Genomic DNA, 20,252 nt, shown 5'->3' on the forward strand with positions numbered 1-20,252 from the left:
TTAAAAAGTGGCTACGCAAACAAGCAGATTTATTCTTTTACTAAATGAATGCAAGAACATCATGTTTGAAGTAATACTTTCCACAAAAATTTAAGAATAAAAATTGGAAGTACTCCGTTACGACAATATACTGCACTGAAAGTTTTTTAACCTGTATTACAACTCCTCAGGGAAAACAGGCTGCCATCTGCTCAGGTCCTGCACGGGCTGGAAGTTGTGTGGACACAAGTTAAACATCAAATCCAACGTAATAAATCGTCCCCAGAGGCAGGGGGGCTACCAGCAATCACACAACTCCTGCTTGGTTCAGAACCGAGGTAGAGCTTACTCTTGACTAATAGTAGCTAGGCATACTCAGTATCACACCCGGTTTTATTCACCAGACATGACTGCTGATATTTTTTAGAAAAGAGCCTAAGGTTTTTAATTTGTTCCTCCTCCAGTAGATAGTACATCTAAAATCCATGTGCGTGAGATATATTAAAGTTCAAAAACATTGGGTAGAAAACAATCACCTTAAGGTATCTAAAATTACGATTATCATCTACTGTCTTGCTTTGGCTTGGGTGCTCTCTACATTAAATGACGTGAAGTGTATTCCTATTGCTTCTTTTAACTTCAGCACAAACCTGATACACCTAATAAAAATCTCCTATGACACGAAGTCAGTCCTGCAGCCATGCACTATTCAAGCACAATTATTTCACTACAGCTATTCTGTCCCGGTCACTGGGAATGAGATGCTTTCACTGGAGTCACCTAAGCAGTTATTTTAAAAGGCCATTCACTTTCTATAACTTGCAAAAGAAACTTTTTATAAACATGGATTTGGGTTCTGTTTGTTTCTGGTAAGAAGCAGCCTAACAACCAACAGAGTTAAGCTCCTTCAAACACTCCCAGAGGCCGAATGCCACAGTAACTTCTGTACAATACCACAGGTATGATGAACTATCAAACCATACTTATTTGTTAAAAAAAAAAGAAAAAAGAAAAAAAACCCCAGCAACACTCTGGGGCAGGGACACTCTTGTTTAGTTGCCATACCTCATTTTTAGTAAGCGGCAAGTGAAATTCACCTTTATGGAGACAGTTCACGCAGAGCCCTTTGAACTAACTCTTCAGTTAACTGGCTGCCATGTTTAAAATCAGCACTTGAGAATGGTGACAGTTTCAGTAGGCCGGAGTCACTCAACGTACTTGGTCCTTCTTGTAAGATCCTGCTAGAAACACGACTGTGGTTATGCAGCATTTGCCAGTTCACCCTTACAACATGCAGGAACCATGTCCATTTAAGGGGATTTATCTTAAAGCAGATTTTGTAATGTTCTTCATTTATTTAATTCTAATGCTAAGATCTAAAGACTCAAGTTAGAGCATATCAACAAAACAAGAAAAGCTAGACTTGACTGAGAATCCCTATGTTTAGTTCAAGAACACAATGGCAAGGCTTAAAAATCAGTATTTCCAGAGAAAGATCAGTTTATTTTGGTGGGTCTGTATTAATTCCATATTTTTCCTTGAGAAGTTTAAGCTGTTCTTCTTTCTTCTTTGTATCCATCTTTTGGAATGCCTGTAATTAAGAATAAAAGACATGAGAAGAATAATCTCATTACATACTATTTCCCAATAACTGCAGATGGCTCATCACTATGAACTACATCACTATCACGTGCAAACAGTGTTGTTTAATTCTCAGCCTTGGAGAATGCCATAGGACACCAGATATTATGGGGGGCCAGGCAGAATGTCAAGAACTTTGAGATTTTTTTATTATTAAACAAGATCTCATATCCTGTTGCAGCTGTTAACTTTTAAGGTCCCTGCTACCTCTTCCTCAAAGTACACTCACCAGAAGCACGTTTTTCATATCCTCAGTCCAAACGTACTTTTTGCACACCAATCAACTACCAGGTGAAATCTCTAACAAACTCCTTCCCCTACCAGTTTGGATTTATTTCTTAAAAAATATCCAAGCAACTGCCTTTTCAAACTGAAAGGAAACTTATTTATGTTAAACTAGGTTCCCCGGCAACTCAAAAAACCCCCAAGCATGCTTACCCTGTTTGCATTATAGTACAAAACAACAAGGTATCTGTTGCACACGTTGAATCCTGACAGGTGATCACAAGCATTTTTGGCATCAAAGATGTCTTCATAGACAACATATGCTGTTCCTCTTGTTTCAGGAGTGTTCCCACTGCAGAGCAAGATCAGATTTAATATTAAACAACACAAATATAAAACACCTCTATTAGTATTTAGCAATGACAGAGATTAGATGAACTAATGCATCTTCACAAAAACCAGCTTCTAATGATTTTTTTCTAGATACTGAACTACATCCCTGCTTTCCACACTGATCTTCCTTTACAATTCAGAGTCAAAAATTGTATCAAAACCTAACAGAGGCATGTACTGTATTATACTCTGAGGAGAATTCATCCCTCCACAGTAAGTGCTGGAAGCTGTTGCTGGTAGTGGTTGTCATGTTTCTGGAAATACTTGAAGTTGTTTTAACAGTAATTAAAGGGGTTATCAGTTAACAGCTATCTAGATCAGAAACATGTGCAACCCGAGGAAGGAATACTGTTTTTAGCACATCACAAGGTCAATTTAAGAGACTCAAACTAGCCACACTGGCACAATACCACTTCGGAAGCACGAGCGTCACCTACCAGGCCATCAATTCAGTTTCCTTTGCCTGACGGATACGAGACATCTCCAAGCACACAGTGCTAACTACCCTGGAAAGGTTACATAGCTTACAAAATCCGAAAGATCTCAGCAAATGTTTAAGATAGTTATAGTAAACTTGATTATCAGAAGAACACCTCTCTCAGGTGCTCACTATGCAGATTATAAAAAGAGAATTCCTGAGGACAAACAACACAGCACATGCCCACACCCAGCTGTGTATGAAAATTAGGATAGACTGAAAACAGCAAAGTAAAGGACCAAAGTCATTACACAGGCAGTTCCGCACTACAGCTGGTCTCACAACAGTGCTAGAATTTCTGCAAGAACCCCCACAAATCAGTGATTTTACCCCATTATCAGGAGACTGCCAGCAGTTCCCTTGAGAAAGCATATTCCAACAAATCTCACTGAGGGACACTTCCTCTGATATTCATCTTAACTCTTGGTTGTTACTGTCTCACTGTTCCTACCTACACTCTTTCAGAAACCTTAAGTACTAGTTCTCCTTTGTCAATTTATGCCGGCTAGGGAAGAATTCCACCTACTTAGCCAAGCAAATTCTTCTACCCCTTGTCCCTTCAGTCACTTCCCCAGTCACTTTTGTTGCTCTTCACTATGTTAGCAAGATCTAACTAGCTGTATGTTCCAACACAGCATTCAAGAGCATATTTCTCTCTCTGTTCTACTTCTTTTTTCGCTGAAGGAAATTATATAATCAAGACATGGTTTGTTCTATACACTGAACAATTATTTTTAATTTCCATAGCTCTGACTGAAATAAGCATCTCTATTTGGGATAGTAAAGCTTGGTCTGTTTAACTGATTCCATATTTATATCCTGCATAGTCAAAACAACTAAACACTGGGGATTAACTACCTACTCCCACTCTCAGAGCAGGGGGAAATAGCGAGCGATATCAGCCACAAGGATGCATTCTGCTCTACGAACCTGATAAACAGCCTAGTTGAGAACGCACAATGCTGCAGCTAATTCTGTCAGCAGTCAGATAAAAGCAGTATAAAAAGCTTATGAAACAGGGACTACATTTCCTTTCTATTTGTACACCTAAAGAAGTCTGGCTCACAATGTTTTCTTTTTAAGGAGAAAAAAAAAAAAAAGGGAACATCAGAGCTCAGATCTTCAATATTTGAAGGAACTAAAGAGAACAACCCCAGGTTTGGTATAGACTTGTATAACCTCAGTGCATTAAAAAAGAAAAAAAAAAAAGAAAAAAGAAAAGAGTATTAGTATTACAGTTAGCTCTCCGTTATCCACACACTATATGGCTTGGGGAGAAGCAGTATCTGGTGTACAGGGAGTCCTGTATTATTTTGTGGGAGACAGTTTCAGAAGCAGTAGTAGCAGTTATTTATTTTTTAATTAGGTTAGCATCTAGAACTTATTAAAATAGAAAATTGGTTGTATTCAACCTTTGTCTTTGCTTTGCAGGCAAAGATGTTACTTAGACAAGGGTCTCTCATTACAAATTTGCTTAGTGCCTACTATAAAAAGATTCCTGGTTCATTCTATGGTTCCTGTGAAAGTAATACTGATATCTGCAAGTAGAAGACAGATTTGCACAGTATTAGAATAAAAGGATTTCTTGCTTGGACAACAGAGGGAAGAAGTGGTAGTCTTTGAAATTACAGGACTTCAATTTCTCCGAGAGAGAGAGAGAGAGAGTATCTTTTTATTTTTATCCACTTACCTGCATTCACATCAATTTTAAGCTTTTTCACTTGTTTACTGGCAATATTGTTCTCTAATGACATTTGCAAATAAGAGAAAATCAACACATACAACTTTGAGACACAGGGTTACTGTTATAGCACAACCCAGTTGTAGCCTGCTCTAACAGGAATACTGACATACAGTGAACATTCTAAAACACATATAAATCTTAACTTTTCAAAGAAAACTAAACTACTTACACTCTGATTTGTCGGATGGGTCCGTACTTCCCAAAAATGTCATACATTTCCTCCGCTGTGATTTTGTAGGGCAAGTTCCTGATATACAGGATACGATTAACCTCTGGAGGCAGCCGAATCTGAGGCAGGGACAACAGACATATTATTAAACTTACGGGGTCACTTCACACCTTAAGTGCAGCACCTCGGGCACTCAGCCTTGCGGCTAAGGGCACGGGGGGAGCCTGCGCGCGTCAAGGCTCCTTTCCTGCCCTCCACAGCCGTGAACTCCCTGCGTTTTGTCAAGCGCTTCGGGAACAAGCGGCAGCAGGGGCGCGAGGCCTTGTGCTAGCGCTCGCTGGAAGCGCGGCAGCGACAAACGCCGCAGGGAAACCGGGGCCACCGCCCCAAACCGGGAGGGACGGGGCCCCGCGGCCCTCGGGGCGGGGGACACTCACGTTAGCGCGTTTCGCCGCTTGCATCGCCATGGCGGCGGCGGGCGGGGGCCGGGGCCTGCGGAGAGACGCGGGGCGGGCGCGGAGCCGCTACGACGCTCGCCTGGCCTCGGCGGCGACCCGGATGCGATCCCAGCCTGCCCCGCGGCGGCGCGCGGGGAATGACGTATCGCGCGGCGATAGGGCCCCGCCGCCAGGGGGAGGAGCCACGTGACCCGCGCGCCATACGTGACGGCGCGCCTGACGCTTGCCCCGCCCCGTCAGGACCGCCTTGCCACCGCTTGCCCCGCCCCCCGCGTGACACCTCCTCCGCTTAGCCCGCCTCCCGCGTGACGCCCCGCCCCCGTGCCCCGCCCCCGCGTAACGCTTCCTCCCATGGCCCCGCCTCCGCATATGGCTTCGCCCTCTCGCCCCGCCTCCATGCATCGCCCCGCCTCTCGCCCCGCCCCGGCGCATGGCCCCGCCCCCGGCGCATGGCCCCGCCCACGCTCCGCAGCCTGTGGCAGGAGCCCGACGATAATGCAAAACGCCGGGGGGAAAAACCACCGCAAAAGAACCCAAAGCTGCGGCCGGAAGCGGGGGCAGGGCACTTTAGTCTCGCTTAAGGAGCGCTCGCTTGGGTTCCACTCGCGCGTTCAAGACCCGATGCCAAAGCTCCCCCTGTGTCTCTTTATTAGCCGTGCCCTGCCGGACCTCGGCGTATTCCTCCCCTCTGTCCTCCCTCCACCACGAATCGCTCCCGACCCGGGAGCAGAAACTGCAGCTGCCCCGTTTCGGAAGCATCCGTGACAAATCTGTTTACAGAACGACTCCAGCGTCAGGCCTTTCCTTCAGACGAAGGAGGCATTTCGATGACAATTTTGCCGATATTCTTGTTTTCCTCCATGCACCGGTGTGCCTCCGCGATCTCATGCAGAGGGTGGGTGCTGTCCACGAGCGGCCGGAGCCGCGGGCAGGCGCCTCCGGAGAAACACGGCAGCACGCTTTCCGTGAAGGCCTTCACCAGCTGCTCCTTATACTGAGGAGAAATCAGAGCGTTTTGAAGATTATTCCCAATCGTTTCATTCACAGAGGGGTCTCTATGCAGAGCACACAAAATGAGCACGATTCTCGGAGAAACTCTAACTTTCTGACGCTATCAGAGGGAGACAGACGTATAAACGCCTGCAAGGTGTAAATTGCAAAGGAGAAGAAAGCTTTTAGATGAACTATATTGCCAGAGGATGAAATTCTCTTTATACTCAATTCTCTTGAGTATAAACTCAAAGTAGCATCATTTAAAACTCAGATTGATAAAACTCTTGAGACTGTTATGGATTAGCTCATGGACAGAATCCATCCTAGGGCTTTTTGTGTAATATCTGAGAATTTTCCAAATAAAGTCATTTTTTATTGATAATTTCTGGGTATCCAAATGGACTTGGTCTCTACTCTGAAAAATGTGGTTCTAGATCATTTAATCGGGGTTCTTCTCTCCCCTGCTCCAACTTCAAGTTGTCTGATCTTTTACATTTTGCTTCTTTGAGGACTAATTTTTCAAGTACAGTACTTCAGAAGTACATATATGTAATCCTGGGTATTATTCCTCTGATTTCAATAGTTATAAATGGGAAGCATTTGATGCGAGTAGAAAAAAGAAAAATATAACTTAATTTTGCAATGTTTTCCAAGGTAGGTAATAACAGTTCAAGGTGTTTTTTCTGGTGATAATGCTTTAGATTCTACTTTAGCACAGATGTCAGAAGAAAGCTCTCAAAACTATCACAGATTTTAAGATCAAACTGCATACACTGTTGATAGTCATTACTTGCCTCTTTTTTTCGTGATCTTAATAGACTCGTATGGATGCTCCCTCTTTTGGAAAGCAACCTTGCAAACAAATCTCCATGTACTTCACCTCCGCTCAGTAGTCCATATATAATCCACCGGCCATCAGTACTCAGACAGTTGAGATTCTTCTCCCAGTATGAGCCACCAACACAATCTAAAATAATATCTACTCCAGAACCTCAAGTGGAAACAGAAAAGAGTTCAGCAAATGTAGTCTGGATGCATTAAATGTAGGATAATTTCAGACAACACTAAAACCTTGTTTTCTATAGGTACAGAGCCAATCCTGAAATTCTTATTTAAATCATTCTAGTGAAATTAGGATTTGGAACAATGATTTATAAAGAATTTTAGAATCAGGCACAAAAAAAGAATGATACATATATACAGATGCAGAGCTCCATTATAAACTATGACCCAAATGCTTGGAGAAAGCTCTTTTTTTCTAACAGTAAGAAAACTTAAGTTTTTGTGCCTGTATTCAAACACTCACAAAGACAAGTGCTAGGATTTGTTTTCACAGTTCAATTTGTGGAAGCAAAAAGAATATAAGCCCACTTTTTACACCCAGAATGAACACAAAGCCAAAGGGAGTCCATGCAGAAAAAAAAGCCCAATTAAACTAACAAAAGATACTTTCCTGGGCTGAACAGGACATTAGGTTGTGCTAATACAGTCATTACTTACTGTCTGCTCCTTCACTAACTAAGGTGAAACCTCCCTCCATGCTAAATCCATGCCTGTTAAAGAAATGCTATTCTGACATTGAGTCTATTTTTGCAAGCCCAAGTAGAGTTTTGTTGAAATCAATACTTTCCAAGATGAAATGTAGTGTACAATACTTAAAAGAAAGTTAGGATAGGAAGTGAAGAATGTCACACTGAATTGAGATGAGGTAGGGTTTAGTAAACCAATGTGGAATTTGGCCAGGAGCTTGTTATTCTTGGGGAAAAAAAGAAGTCATAAGACTTCTGGCATTCTCTTCTCAATGTCTCTTGTATAGCAGATTCAATACGATGGATTCCCAACCCTGTCCAGCACCAGAGGGAGCACAAAAAATTTGCAGTCAGTCACATGCCTCTGCAAAATCAGTCTCTTTGAAAAGATGATGGAAACTCCTGGTTGAAATTGAATTGTTGCTTTAGGAGGTATAGACTGTTCCTCAGTATTATATCTTTCACTTAGAGGATCTTACCTTGGGTGAATGCCAAGACCTTTTCACTGAAATCTTCGGTCTTGTAGTTGAAGCCCGCAGCTGCTCCAAGGTTTGCTGTTGCTTTGAGTTTCTCTTGAGTTCCTGCTGTTACAATGGGAATAGCTTTTGCCAGTCTTACCAGTTGAATGGCCGCTATACCAACTCCACTAGCTCCAGCATGGATCAACACTGTCTCACCCTTCTGTATTTTACCTGAGGGAGGGCATAAGGGAACTGATTACCATTTGGCATCACCTTTGGATTAAAACATGATCAAGGGGGACAAAACTGAATAGCAAGCTGAAAGAGATGTCCTTGACCAGTAGGTTTTGACCAGTATGACATCTTCATATCCTTAATAAAAGAAACTAATCCAGAACTAATACGACTAGCACTGTACAGCCAGAACTTCATTTTGCTGACTTCATTGGAACGGCTTCACTTAGCCCTGTCCAGTTCTGGGCATCCATGACAAAGCGGCTTAGGTGAGTGCAGTCAGCCTTTTTATACTGGGACTGTCAACTGCTATCAACGGAAAATACACTCAGTTGATACTGAGAAATCAGGCATTCAACAGCTGAGAAATGCCAGAAGTGCTGGGTAACTTTAAGGACCAATTCTACCTGTTGTTTTACCATCTACCAGTTACAGAATCACAGAATCGCTGAGGTTGGAAGGGACCTCTGGAGATCATCTAGTCCAACCCCCCTGCTCAAGCAGGGTCACCTAGAGCACATTGCACAGGATTGCATCCAGGCGCGTTTTGAATATCTCCAGAGAAGGAGACTCCACCACCTCTCTGGGCAACCTGTTCCAGTGCTCTGTCACCCTCACAGTGAAAAAGTTTTTCCTCATGTTCAGATGGAATTGTCTGTGTTTCAGTTTGTGCCCATTGCCTCGCGTCCTGTCGCTGGGCACCACTGAAAAGAGTCTGGTCCCATCCTCTCGACACCCTCCCTTCAGATACTTGTACACGTTGATAAGATCTCCTCTCAGCCTTCTCTTCTCCAGGCTAAACAGGCCCAGCTCTCTCAGCCTTTCCTCGTAAGAGAGATGCTCCAGTCCCTTAATCATCTTTGTAGCCCTTCGCTGCACTTGCTCCAGTAGTGCCACATCCCTCTTGTACTGGGGAGCCCAGAACTGGACGCAGTACTCCAGATGTGGCCTCCCCAGGGCTGAGTAGAGGGGGAGAATCACCTCCCTCGACCTGCTGGCAACACTCTTCCTGATGCACCCCGGCATACCATTGGCCTTCTTGGCCACAAGGGCACATTGCTGCCTCATGCTTAACTTGGTGTCCACCAGCACTCCCAGGTCCTTCTCTGCAGAGCTGCTTGTCCTAACATGTTTGTTTGTGTCCTACTGCGTGCTGCTGGAAGTAGGACACCTAACAGTCCTTGAGACGTGGTCCTAATTGACTACAGACCTCCAAGAAACAACAGTGCAAGCTTCACGGTGCTCCTCAGCTGGTGTATTTCTGTCCTGAAATTGAGCCTGCATTCAGGATAGTGAGAAAAGTTACTTCTCTGTACTCCTGTTTTCTAGTGAAGCTTTCAAGTACTACTGCTGAAGAGAGTAGGAAAGGATATTTGTCAGCTGAGGAAAACCCTGGAAAGTGCTACTGTTACCATCCCTGTAGCATATTTTAAAAATGAAGAGTGTAAGCTTATACCTGTTTTAAATCAGCTAAGAGGGAATTTTACCTACAATTAATTTTTTTCTGAACCAAGATACAAGAAGATGTTGTCTAATATAATTCCACAGGCAATACAGGACATAGTCTAACAAGTCTTAGTGAGCAAGTTCATGATATGGTCATCCTTGTAGTGAAGGCAAATCTTTTGACATAGGATTTTTCAGTAGTTTGGAGAACACACAAGTTATTTCAGGGTTTAGTCTTAGTGGAAATTGTGATTCAAGCCAAGAAACATAGAGGCAAAGAAAAGTCAACCACCTTCCATATTCTTCCTTGTAAATACACAATCTGTGGCCAGTGTTTCAGAATTTGGGTCTGGCATACCTAATTCTGACCAGATAGGTAAAAAGACTTTATGAATTGAGCGACAGAGAAAAGGCTCTTCAAAAGCAAATAACATTCAAATGGAGACAAAAAACAGAGCATTTAATAAAAGAAATGAAGACCTGCTGTTTTGATGGGATGGATTTGCAAATGCATCTCTCACCTACAAAATGCAGCAACTGGAAGGCTGTTAGCCAGGCTTCGGGAATGGCTGCAGCCTGAATAAAAGTCATATCATTTGGAATGGGCATCAGGTAGCCTTCGGGTACTGTAACATATTCTGCCTGGCCACCTCCGGAGAGCAGAGCCATTACCGCATCGCCAATCTTCCACCGGCCCTCGCAACCAGGTCCAAACCCAGCCACAATCCCAGCTGCTTCTAAGCCTAAAATCTCACTTGCTCCTTTTGGGGGAGGGTACGTCCCTCTCCTCTAAAACAAAACAAAACAAGAGAGAGGGAGATGTTATGGTCTCCGGTTGCAGAGCATGCCTTTCAGCTCGAATTAGAGCAGCTCAGACAAGAGTTTGACAGAACGTGATTTTTTCCATGTTGGATTTCAGCCAAGGGAACATTTCTGCATTCATCTCTAATACCCGAGGAATGGTCTAAGCATCCAGACAGACTGAGGCTCCAGTTTTACAGCTCTTCTCAAAAGACAGCTGCCTTTCCATGCCACCCAGAAGCACCATGGTCCCAGCATCACAATGACCCAGACAGAAACATTTATCTACTGATTCAACACGCCTCTTCTTTCAGCCCTATGAACGTTTCCTTGGAAGTCTCCCATCCAAATGTTCACCAGGCCTCTTTTAACTTTTCAGGTTTGTCATGACTTTAGGTGGGGACTTGCAAATTTGAGGTAGTTTTCAGGTGCATAAATCCACTTAACGTACACATACCTGGAGTAAATCAGCCCTATTCAGAGCGCTGGCAGAGACCTTCACAAGCACTTCTCCTTCTCCTGGATGTGGTTTCATCACTTCTTTCACATAGAGATTCTCTGGGCCTCCTGGGCAATCAAAATACACTGCCAACATTTTCTCTAAAAAAAACCCCAAAGACAGCATGAAGGCAGATACGCTTACGTGTTGCTGGACAATCTCTGCTCAGTGTTAAGATACAGCGATGTGCAACCACCACAAAGCCTCAGTATCTCTGAAGGACAGAGGGCTCCACAGATGTCACTTGTTGACAGATAATACAAACTGAAACAGTTTGAAGGTAAAAGTGAAAGCTGAGGAGTTACAATGCAATGAAATACGTTAAAATTGGGCCATCACATATTGTTGCAAAAGCCATTTGGTAAAACACAAAGATCACATTGCATCAAGTCACACATTGCCCTAACCCTGCACAGAGCTGGGTGTGCGTGGCACCAGCACTGCCCACCCACCCGTGTTAACTGTAAAAGGTAGCATGGAAATGAAAAAAAAATGCCTTTGCTTGGGACTTATTGCAAAATTAGGGCTCTAGTGCTCAAAAGACCTCACAGGCCCTTAAAACAGTAGATGCAAACAGAATTTTAAAATCCCTAGCAGAAAGATTCTTTGTTTGACACACTTAAACTCATGCAAGGGTTGCTTTATGGTTCAGCCCTTGGATGGCAACTTGGGGATATGCCCAGGAACACCAGCGAGTTAGCCTGAATGAAAGATAGCAAATGGTGGAAAATTTTCCTATATATTTTCCATGCCTCAGCAGGAGATTCCTGCCCTCCTGACCTGCTGCAGTAAGGGGTGCCACGATCGCAGGAACTTCCACGTAACTCCTCAGAAACAGCGTTTCTGGGTTCCTCCCTTGTGGCACCAAGAACTTGCTAAGACGTGCTGAATTGCCAAGCGTTTGTCCACCTGGCAGAATCACATCCGGAGGAGTCGTCCCTCCGTCCCCATGGGTGCTGGGTGGAAGGCGAAGAGAAGAAGGGAACGATGGGACCATCTGTGTTATTTCCCATGCTGAATACAGTACAGACCCCCTGCGCACGCATGAGTGCAAGGCAAGGCTCTGAGCCACACTCTGGCCAAGTAAACAAACTGCGTGATATACCCTAATTCCCTCTGTAAAATTACTTGGATGATGATACCTGCATGAAAAAAGTGCATGCTTAAGTGTTTGGTCTAAGACTAAATACACAGACCAACCAACCCCTTGAAACCTTGGGAATGTCAATCCCCACAGGGTGGTGCTGTGTGGCTATTTTATTGTGAATAAACAATCGCCACCAATTATTAATGTAAGATTTAACGTAAAGAAAGGCTTTTCTTTCTGACAACTGTTTATTTGTTGTTTTCAGCTACTTTAATCCCACCAAATTTGCCTGTTTTAGCACAGAAATTGATTGGAAAGCCAGCTCTGCCGCGACAAGAGCCCACCAGATACCATCTCATAATACCTGCTCCTATTCTCTTTACCTTTCCAAATGGAATGAATTAAAAATCAGATGCAAAATTAGGGCTTTTTAGAGTGTTGTATCTACCCCATAGTCCCTTTGCGAACACAGTCCACAAACCCACATTTTTTATAAATGCTCGTCTTTGTTGCTAGAGGCAGACCCACAAAAGTATAAGAAAAATTATAGTGAAGATACCAATACCTACATTGCCTTCAAATGCACAGAACAAATGAACAAGTAAGAACAGAAAATCTTGCTCATTCCTATTTTTGCTTCACCCCCTAAATTCCAGAGATGGCCCGCGATAGGAAAACTATTTGAAAATAGTGATTTTAAAGTCAGTCCCTTTCAAAAACAAAGTTTCTCCTAAGTGCAACTATTTCAAATCATCAGATCTGTTAGTAGTGGCCCAAAACAACAATTTAAAGCAGATATTTGGGTCTTGGCTACAGTTTATGACTGACCTTTTTCCTGGAAAGAAGGGAATACTTTCTCCACAGTGGGATGAACCCCAACCTGTCCTTGGGAACAGAGTTTGATCCCATTTCCTCCTCTCCGAGCTCAGCCCCTAGAATCAGCTATTCCCAAGCAAGTTAAGGGGGTGGAAAGAAGGAAGCTGTGCTTTATGTTGGAGGGAAAACCACAAACAGAGTCAGAAATATTGGTTCGTTTCACCATTACTTCTCCCTACGGACTTGTCTGTTCCACTGATCAAGGCAGAAATCTCCTTTTCCCTTTGACAACGATGTAGAGGTCTAAGGCTCCCCCCATGGGAAACAGGGAAGTTCGGTCTGATGCCTTTACTGAGCTATTTGGCATCTATCTGTGCAACTGGTGTGTATTTGTATGTTCCTAAGCAAAGTATTTAATTGCTGTTTTGATTTCTGAACTCTGAATAGTGCAGACTGGTTTTACTGAAATTGCATTAAGGGCATGTGAGCTGTTACTAGGGCTTATGCTATATACCCACCTCTGGAGGGTTTATTATGCGCTCATTCCCGCAAAAGCACAACATTAAAGTTTACTGTTTTGTGTCCATCAGCCCATTGCATTTCTACCTGATGTTTCAGCTGCCTCATCTCACCTCTTTGTTGAGCTTTGCCATTTCCCACAGTGGGAGAAGGATCAGATTATTCCTTTTTCTGTATCCTAGTTGCCAGCTCTTGAGTATTTGAGAGTTGTCAGGGAATAAAAATGACACTTCCGAGTATTTAAGAAATTAGAAATATGTCTGTCCCTGTGTGGTCTTCTCCAGTGGATTTTTTTTCCTCTTGATTTTGAGATTTTTTGATTCAGGCTTTTAAACTTTGAGACCAAACTCATTTTAAAACAAATGAGCCAAAAATTCATTTGTTCTCACAGGACTCCAAGAGCTAGTACCCCACTTGTTTCTGCAGATGAAAAGATCATGGTCTTCTCCATGGCCTGGTCTTCTCGAGCCTGCTCTTCACCTGGTGGTCTAGCCAGAGCCTCAGTTGTCCCCCCTATATTAATGGGTTCACTCCCACGTGGATTCTTTGTGGTCCAACAATTTGAAGAGTCTCATTAAAGCCTGGTAATAACATTGTCCCTCTTCCTCAGAAGAGGGAAGAAGGAAGAGAGAACTCCACAATCCACTACAGTTTTAAAACTTTGTATAGCAGTCGATGACAATGCAGATTGCTATGTTAAAAAAAGTGTTTTATTTGTAATATTCAAAGGTACACAGGGCAATCTGAAAACTTGTTAATACAATCATTTCCTTAGTCCCCTGGGCTTGTGAGGCTGTGCATAGCTGAGAGAAATGCTATGACAGAACTGTCTCTGCTTAGGGAGATTCCTAATTTTCCGATCTGGAAATAGGCTAAAAGACAACATATGAAAAATTAAGCATCTTAAACCAAGTGTCTTGAGGACATCACTCTCAATTCTATTAAGAAACTTACTTTTAGCGTAGTCCTCTTATAAGCAGTGTACCTTCAAGTGCTATTGAAAAAAACAGAAAAAGAACCTTAACCCCCAAGAAAAGCCAGCAGGATTTTGGCTGATTCCCCCCCAGTAGAGGCTTCGCTCAGCGGTTGGGATGTTGTAAAACAGCAGACAGTTTCTTGCTTGAATTTGATAATACTTCAAACTTCTGTATTTGATTTCGCAGTGCACAGTCCTTATGTGCTTGATGAAGTTCAAGTTTTCTGTTGATTCAGCTACCCTTCTCTCTAAAGTAGTCTGCTACAAAAACATTAAAAAAAAAGATCAACAATGATAGAAATCAAGCAGCTTTGCTATTAATGGAGATGCATTTTTCAAGTTCAAATCCACTGCAGACCATGTTGTAATTGAATGGACAGCAGCACTTCTAGCTGAACATTAAAAATATTAGTACCTATATTCATGAGGTCTTATCTATTCTACAGAATAAACACTGAGCACTTTAAGCACAAATCATTTGCAGAAATCTCACATAAGATGCAAAGAAAAGTCAATGCCATTTTGTTTTCTCTGCACAAAGAAATCATTCAGAACAGCAAGAATAAACTCCAAAACACATTATCTAAACCTCTGAAAATCTGACCCTGAAAACAGACTTTAGACTTTATTCAGGAACATCAGTCCACTACAGGCAATGTGACTGTTTGCAAGACCAAATGACTTGTGTGCCAGTTGTTACAGGATTTTGCAAGTGTTAGCATTTTTGCAGTCTCCCAACTTTACACTTTCTCCCTTCCTCTCGTGGCAGCAAAGCAGCTAGTCTGAATTGAGATATGGCTCTGGAGTCAGCTAGACTGACCTGGGCTAAATAACACAATGGCACCTTTTGGATATGCTCCAGCTCCATCAGCAGCAGATCCAATAGATCCAGTCTGAAATCAACTTAAAATATAAAGCCCAATTTTTAGACTCAGTAACACTATTTAACACTGGCCTAGATGGGAACAAGCTCTAGAAAGAGAAAGTTTGAAACCCTTAGAGAGCTCATGTGTCTTTGAAGAAGACTGTGAATAAGTGTATCAAAGCTGATGCTCTGAGACAGTATCCTTAAGACACTGGGTTAATTATATCAGCATTAATTAAAGGGGTCAAGGCAGTGTGAGTGGGAGATCCCATTTTGGTTGAGGGTAGCTAACAGAAAACTTGTCCCAGGAAATGTGCCAGAAAGGCCAAGGAATGAGAGTTCTGCAACGTGTTCATACCTGCAGAGGCTTTGGAGCATACGTAGGTAGCCCAGTGGGACGTGACCTCTGGAGAGGGTTTAGCCATGTAGCAATGATCTATATCTGTATGCAATTTCACAGATTTCCAGGATTTTGTAATCTGTCAGATTAATGTCTGAAGCTGTCTGCAGGGGCAGAGCTAATCCACGAGCTGCTGGCGTGCGGATGCAGACACATGTATTTTTCTTACCTAGTTTCTCCACAGCTTCAACACACACACTGGGATACATGCCCGCTCTGTAAGTAGCAACCAGGATGAAAGTGTTTGTCTTCACTACTATCACGCCTCCATCTGGCTAGATAATGAAGAAAATTGGTGTAAAATTACAAGGTTCAAAAAATATATATACATATACATATATACTGCTTTATAATTTGGGCTAATTACAGGCATTTTCTTTGTCAAGATACCTGTTTTCTTGCAGAAAGGCAAATACTCTCTGAAAGCCTAACCCAGAATGCAGACAAACATTGACAGTGCATGTTTTGAAGACTATTGCCTATGAAAGCAAGTCAATCAAATGCTTTATTATATTGCATAATCTCACTTGTATTGATTTTGAGGAAGTTTTATCCTAGTGCCCAATGTAATATGCAAAAGCATGGTTAAATGCAAATAAAATAATTCTGGTATTTACATGAAAGCATCCTCAGTGTTTTATGAAGCCTACCTGCCAAACTCTACCTCACTGATCTGTAATAATGAATGGAAAAAAGCCATTGGAAAGTACAGCATTTTCTGAAAAAGAATCCAAATTTAAGAGTTGCTCAGCCTCTTCTGCAAGTTGCTCAGCGCATTTCAAGGGTGGATTTACTGGGGGGAGGAAGAAGAGGAAGACGACCCCAGTAACACTGACTTGGGTGTATTTACTTCAGATTGTGCGACTCAGCAGTAACAAAATTCTGCCATCCTGAGCACAGCTGCGTGCAGTTGTGCCCTCAGTTTCTATTTCTGAATTTCACAGGTGAATTACGGAGGCTGGAGTCGTACAAGGCAGGTAAGCTGGTCTAACAGCTCTGCCAGACAAGGTCCTGCTCACCCGTGCCCCTTCCCTCCCTCCACCCAGCTACCAGCTCCCACGACCTTCTGCTGGTCCCAGTGCTTGCCAGGCCCTTCTATGACCTGATTAACTCCTTAATGTGGCAAAAAAACAACCCAGAAAAAAAAAAGTGATATTTTTTTCCCAGATTAGGGAGATTCACAGGAGGATATGGGAAGCACTACAGCTGGTGTGGGGGATGCACATGGACATGTAAGGGTGTATGGTTCATATATGTACACAGACATGCAGGAATCACTTCATGCCAGAGAAGCACTTACTGTAACATTTTAAAAGAGGAACAGTTAATTGAAACTGGAATTGACTGAGAATTTAGAGTAGCATAAAGTAGATCTAGACTGAAACACTGGGATCTATACTTCTAGTTTTTAATTCAAATATTGAATGATAGGTGGTAAGTAGTCCACTGAAATCTGGCCACTGCTGTCACCACAAACTTGCACCCTCTGAGCATTTGATCCTGGTTTTGCACACAGCTGTAAAAGGGAGAAACTCATACTAAGAAGCTTTAATGTTTTGCTTACTCTAAAGGCACATGATTGTGCCAGGAAAAGTGTGGGTAAAACATTCTTCTCTGGCTTAATAAAAAAAAAAAGTAATTTGATTAACTTGATTTGAATGGTGTTACCCCTTTCATTTGTATTATATAGCTGACAAGTTTTGTATTCTGCACTGATTTCATTCCACACCCCCTCGGAAGGTGGTATCAACAGAAAGAAAGAAACACATGAAGGATTTCCACTTGCGTTAAGATATTCACATAACCAGGCCATGAGGGAAGAAAGTAGGAATCCTTTCCAAACGCATTTCTCAGGACTGCGGTAGCTCTTGCCAACGTACATTTCGAAGACAGATGGAATGCTCATCTGCACGGACACATTTGTAGTACTTCTCCTTGAAGTAGAGCCCTTCCCTCCTCACTTGCACTAAGTTCTTGTAGAAAGCGTAGATCAGGTTTAAAGCATTCTCTTTGGGCACCTGTGTTTATACAATACAGTGTTATGGACCGACAGTACACGTCCTTGCAATCACAGACACATTTCCACCCTCCCACTTTCTTTGATAGTTAACTTCACTGTGAATATAATGATTAACTGTGATTATAATTGTGATATCTTAAAGGAAAAAAAGTGCCTGGCTTTGAAACTAGACTTCTAGTGTCTGTACAGTGAGATATACTGTACGCTGTACACGATATTTTCAGTGTCTCTGCTGAGACACTCTGCTTAGGCTGTGATTACTGTCTAATGCTCCCATCAGTCAGTGACATTTCTCTGGGTAAGCAATACATGCAGTGGTGACTGCACCCTTCAGTTTAAAGGTATTATAGGGCAGGACTCTGCCCTCCCCTGGGCCTGTGCAGAGCCACAAGGATGCCAGTTTCAAATACGCTTCATCTTGAATTAGGGAAGTGTAACTTCTACCAATTCCAGGAGGCTAAATCCTCACATCTCAATGGAGCGGTGTACACAGGCACCAGGACCCCATTTCAAGCTGAGTCAGACTGCCACAAATCCATTCACGTCAATGAACAACGGCTTATGTGTAACCGAGTCGATGAAATGGCAGGTTTATATACAGCTGGTTGGATGAGATGATCCAATGATCCCTTCTGGCCTGAAATTCTTTCAAGTCAATGGAGCTCGTGACAGTTTACACCAGCGGAGGACTTTGTTCCAGACCTCAGCATGTAATCTGCCTTGCTGAACAGCCAGCGGGCTGCAGTGTCTAAAAAGCTGTGTTATATATTAAAGGTCATTTACATATTGAAGACTATTGCTTTAATGCCTAGTGGACTGATGACAGTTTCCTCTGTTGAGGAACCTTAACAAATGCTGCATCTTCTCAACACATTCTTCAGGGTATCCCAAGGGTAGCAATAGGTACCCCTGTAAAAACTGCAGGGGAATGCCTGAAAGCTGGTGTCGTAGGGATTAGGAACGGAAGTGGTATCTTCCAGCAACATAGGGGTGACTCTCTGGTGTGGGGGGCAGTGAAAACGGATAAGCTACATCTATATGAGAAAATGAAAAGTGCCAGAGAACAGTTCTGAGTACTGTTATAACAGTCCCAGGTACAGTTTTGGCCAGGGCTGGCAAGTACTTTTCCAAACAACTTCCTGGCACAGTTTGGGAATTAGAGTGGACCAGGACCATTCCCCATAGGCAGCTTGGTACAGCCACTCTGTTTTGAGGCTATCGTATGGACACGGGCCACTCCTAAACAGCAGGTCTCAGTGCCAGAGAACGGACCTAGGTACATCTAATTTACTAACACAGATGGAATCACTGAGCCCAAAGTGCTCAAAAACGACTCCTTGGACGTTCCAGTTAAACGGCATCTTTCCTCCAAGGATCAAAGACGTGAACTTAGCAATCGGCATGGCAAGTCAGGCTGCTGACAGCAGTGAGATTGGACCCGCTGAGCTCCGAGGCTGCAAGAACCAAGCAGGTTTCACAGAGCGCAGCGCTCCCTGCCCTCGCGGTTACTTTGTGCTCTGGGTTCCCTGAGCTTCCACCTCCACCGCCACTTCCTAGGACACTCCCTGGTCTCTTACATTAAAGCCAAAGGTTGACGCACAGACTTTTTTTTCATTTATGTTGATGAGGGCTGCATTCTCCACGTGCTTCGTTCTGAGTAGGCTGTCGTTCAGCAAAGCCTGCAGCTCGTTCATTTTCCGTGCGATCTGTCCCCCCTCTTCCACTGGAAACCAGATCTTCCTCCACGTGAAATTTAGGAGCGTCAGCGGGAGTAACACTAGGATAAGTAAAAGAACGGTATAAAAATCCTGAAAAACAAGGGAGCAGCAGGAAAACAGTCACCTTCATAAGGCAGGCTATAAAAGTCCAGTTGCATTTTTGTAGTGTAAGCATGTCTATGTTCTTTTTTTCCTGGTATTTAACTTTCTTCTCAGTAAGGAAATAGTCCTCAGTAAAAATATCAAGAAATAAGGAAAAAACTTGCTACAATCAGCAAACCAAAGCAGAAAATTGTCGCTTCAGTGTCAGGAAGTCGGTATTGTGTAATAAGATAGCAAATCTTACGGAATTTAATGAACAATGCTAACTCTAGAAAAACCTCGCATCTTTACTGCTACTTAATCTGAAGGTTATATATATATGAGGGTATTGAAAGGTAAATTAATATTGCAATTAAATAAAGTTCTCAGGTTTCCACTGGGGTAGCGCGGTGAATGGGCTGTCATAGGGACATCAGACTCACTACTTAATACTAACCCCTGGCTCACGAGGATTTAACTGAATAACTAAATTAAAATTAAAATTAAAATCGGCCCCACCGAGGGCTCTGCCATGGCGACGCCGCCATGGCGGAGCCCCGACTGCGCCTGCGCGCCACCGCCGCCACTGCTCCTCCCAGCATGCAGCGCGCCACCCGAACTACGGCTCCCAGCACGCCCCGCTCAGCGGCGGCGTGCGCGCGTGGGGTGCCGGGAGTTGTAGTCTCCCAGTCGCCGCCGCCGCCGCCGCGAGGCTGGGGG

At 43.3% G+C, this 20,252-nt stretch overlaps 2 protein-coding genes and 1 long non-coding RNA gene across 3 annotated transcripts; all 3 read right to left on the reverse strand.

Moving 5' to 3' along the window:
* Positions 1 to 5,215, reverse strand: SF3B6 (splicing factor 3b subunit 6). The gene is made up of 4 exons (XM_067294361.1): positions 5,067 to 5,215; positions 4,630 to 4,748; positions 2,059 to 2,197; positions 1 to 1,570 (listed from the first exon to the last, which is right to left on the reverse strand). The coding sequence occupies exons 1-4, from the start codon at positions 5,094 to 5,096 to the stop codon at positions 1,481 to 1,483; spliced, it is 378 nt and encodes a 125-aa protein (XP_067150462.1). The 5' UTR covers positions 5,097 to 5,215; the 3' UTR covers positions 1 to 1,480.
* Positions 5,216 to 5,547: 332 nt separating this feature from the next.
* Positions 5,548 to 20,077, reverse strand: TP53I3 (tumor protein p53 inducible protein 3). The gene is made up of 9 exons (XM_067294363.1): positions 19,990 to 20,077; positions 19,311 to 19,510; positions 17,594 to 17,731; positions 15,883 to 15,988; positions 11,009 to 11,151; positions 10,272 to 10,539; positions 8,089 to 8,301; positions 6,875 to 7,071; positions 5,548 to 6,081 (listed from the first exon to the last, which is right to left on the reverse strand). The coding sequence occupies exons 2-9, from the start codon at positions 19,425 to 19,427 to the stop codon at positions 5,881 to 5,883; spliced, it is 1,383 nt and encodes a 460-aa protein (XP_067150464.1). The 5' UTR covers positions 19,428 to 19,510; positions 19,990 to 20,077; the 3' UTR covers positions 5,548 to 5,880.
* Positions 14,165 to 15,872, reverse strand: LOC136991609 (uncharacterized). The gene is made up of 2 exons (XR_010883845.1): positions 15,672 to 15,872; positions 14,165 to 14,709 (listed from the first exon to the last, which is right to left on the reverse strand). It is a non-coding gene; the product is annotated as an uncharacterized lncRNA (long non-coding RNA).
* Positions 20,078 to 20,252: the final 175 nt, after the last annotated feature.

The sequence above is a fragment of the Apteryx mantelli genome, chromosome 3 (assembly GCF_036417845.1).
Source record: "Apteryx mantelli isolate bAptMan1 chromosome 3, bAptMan1.hap1, whole genome shotgun sequence".
Classification (NCBI taxonomy): Eukaryota; Metazoa; Chordata; class Aves; order Apterygiformes; family Apterygidae; genus Apteryx; species Apteryx mantelli.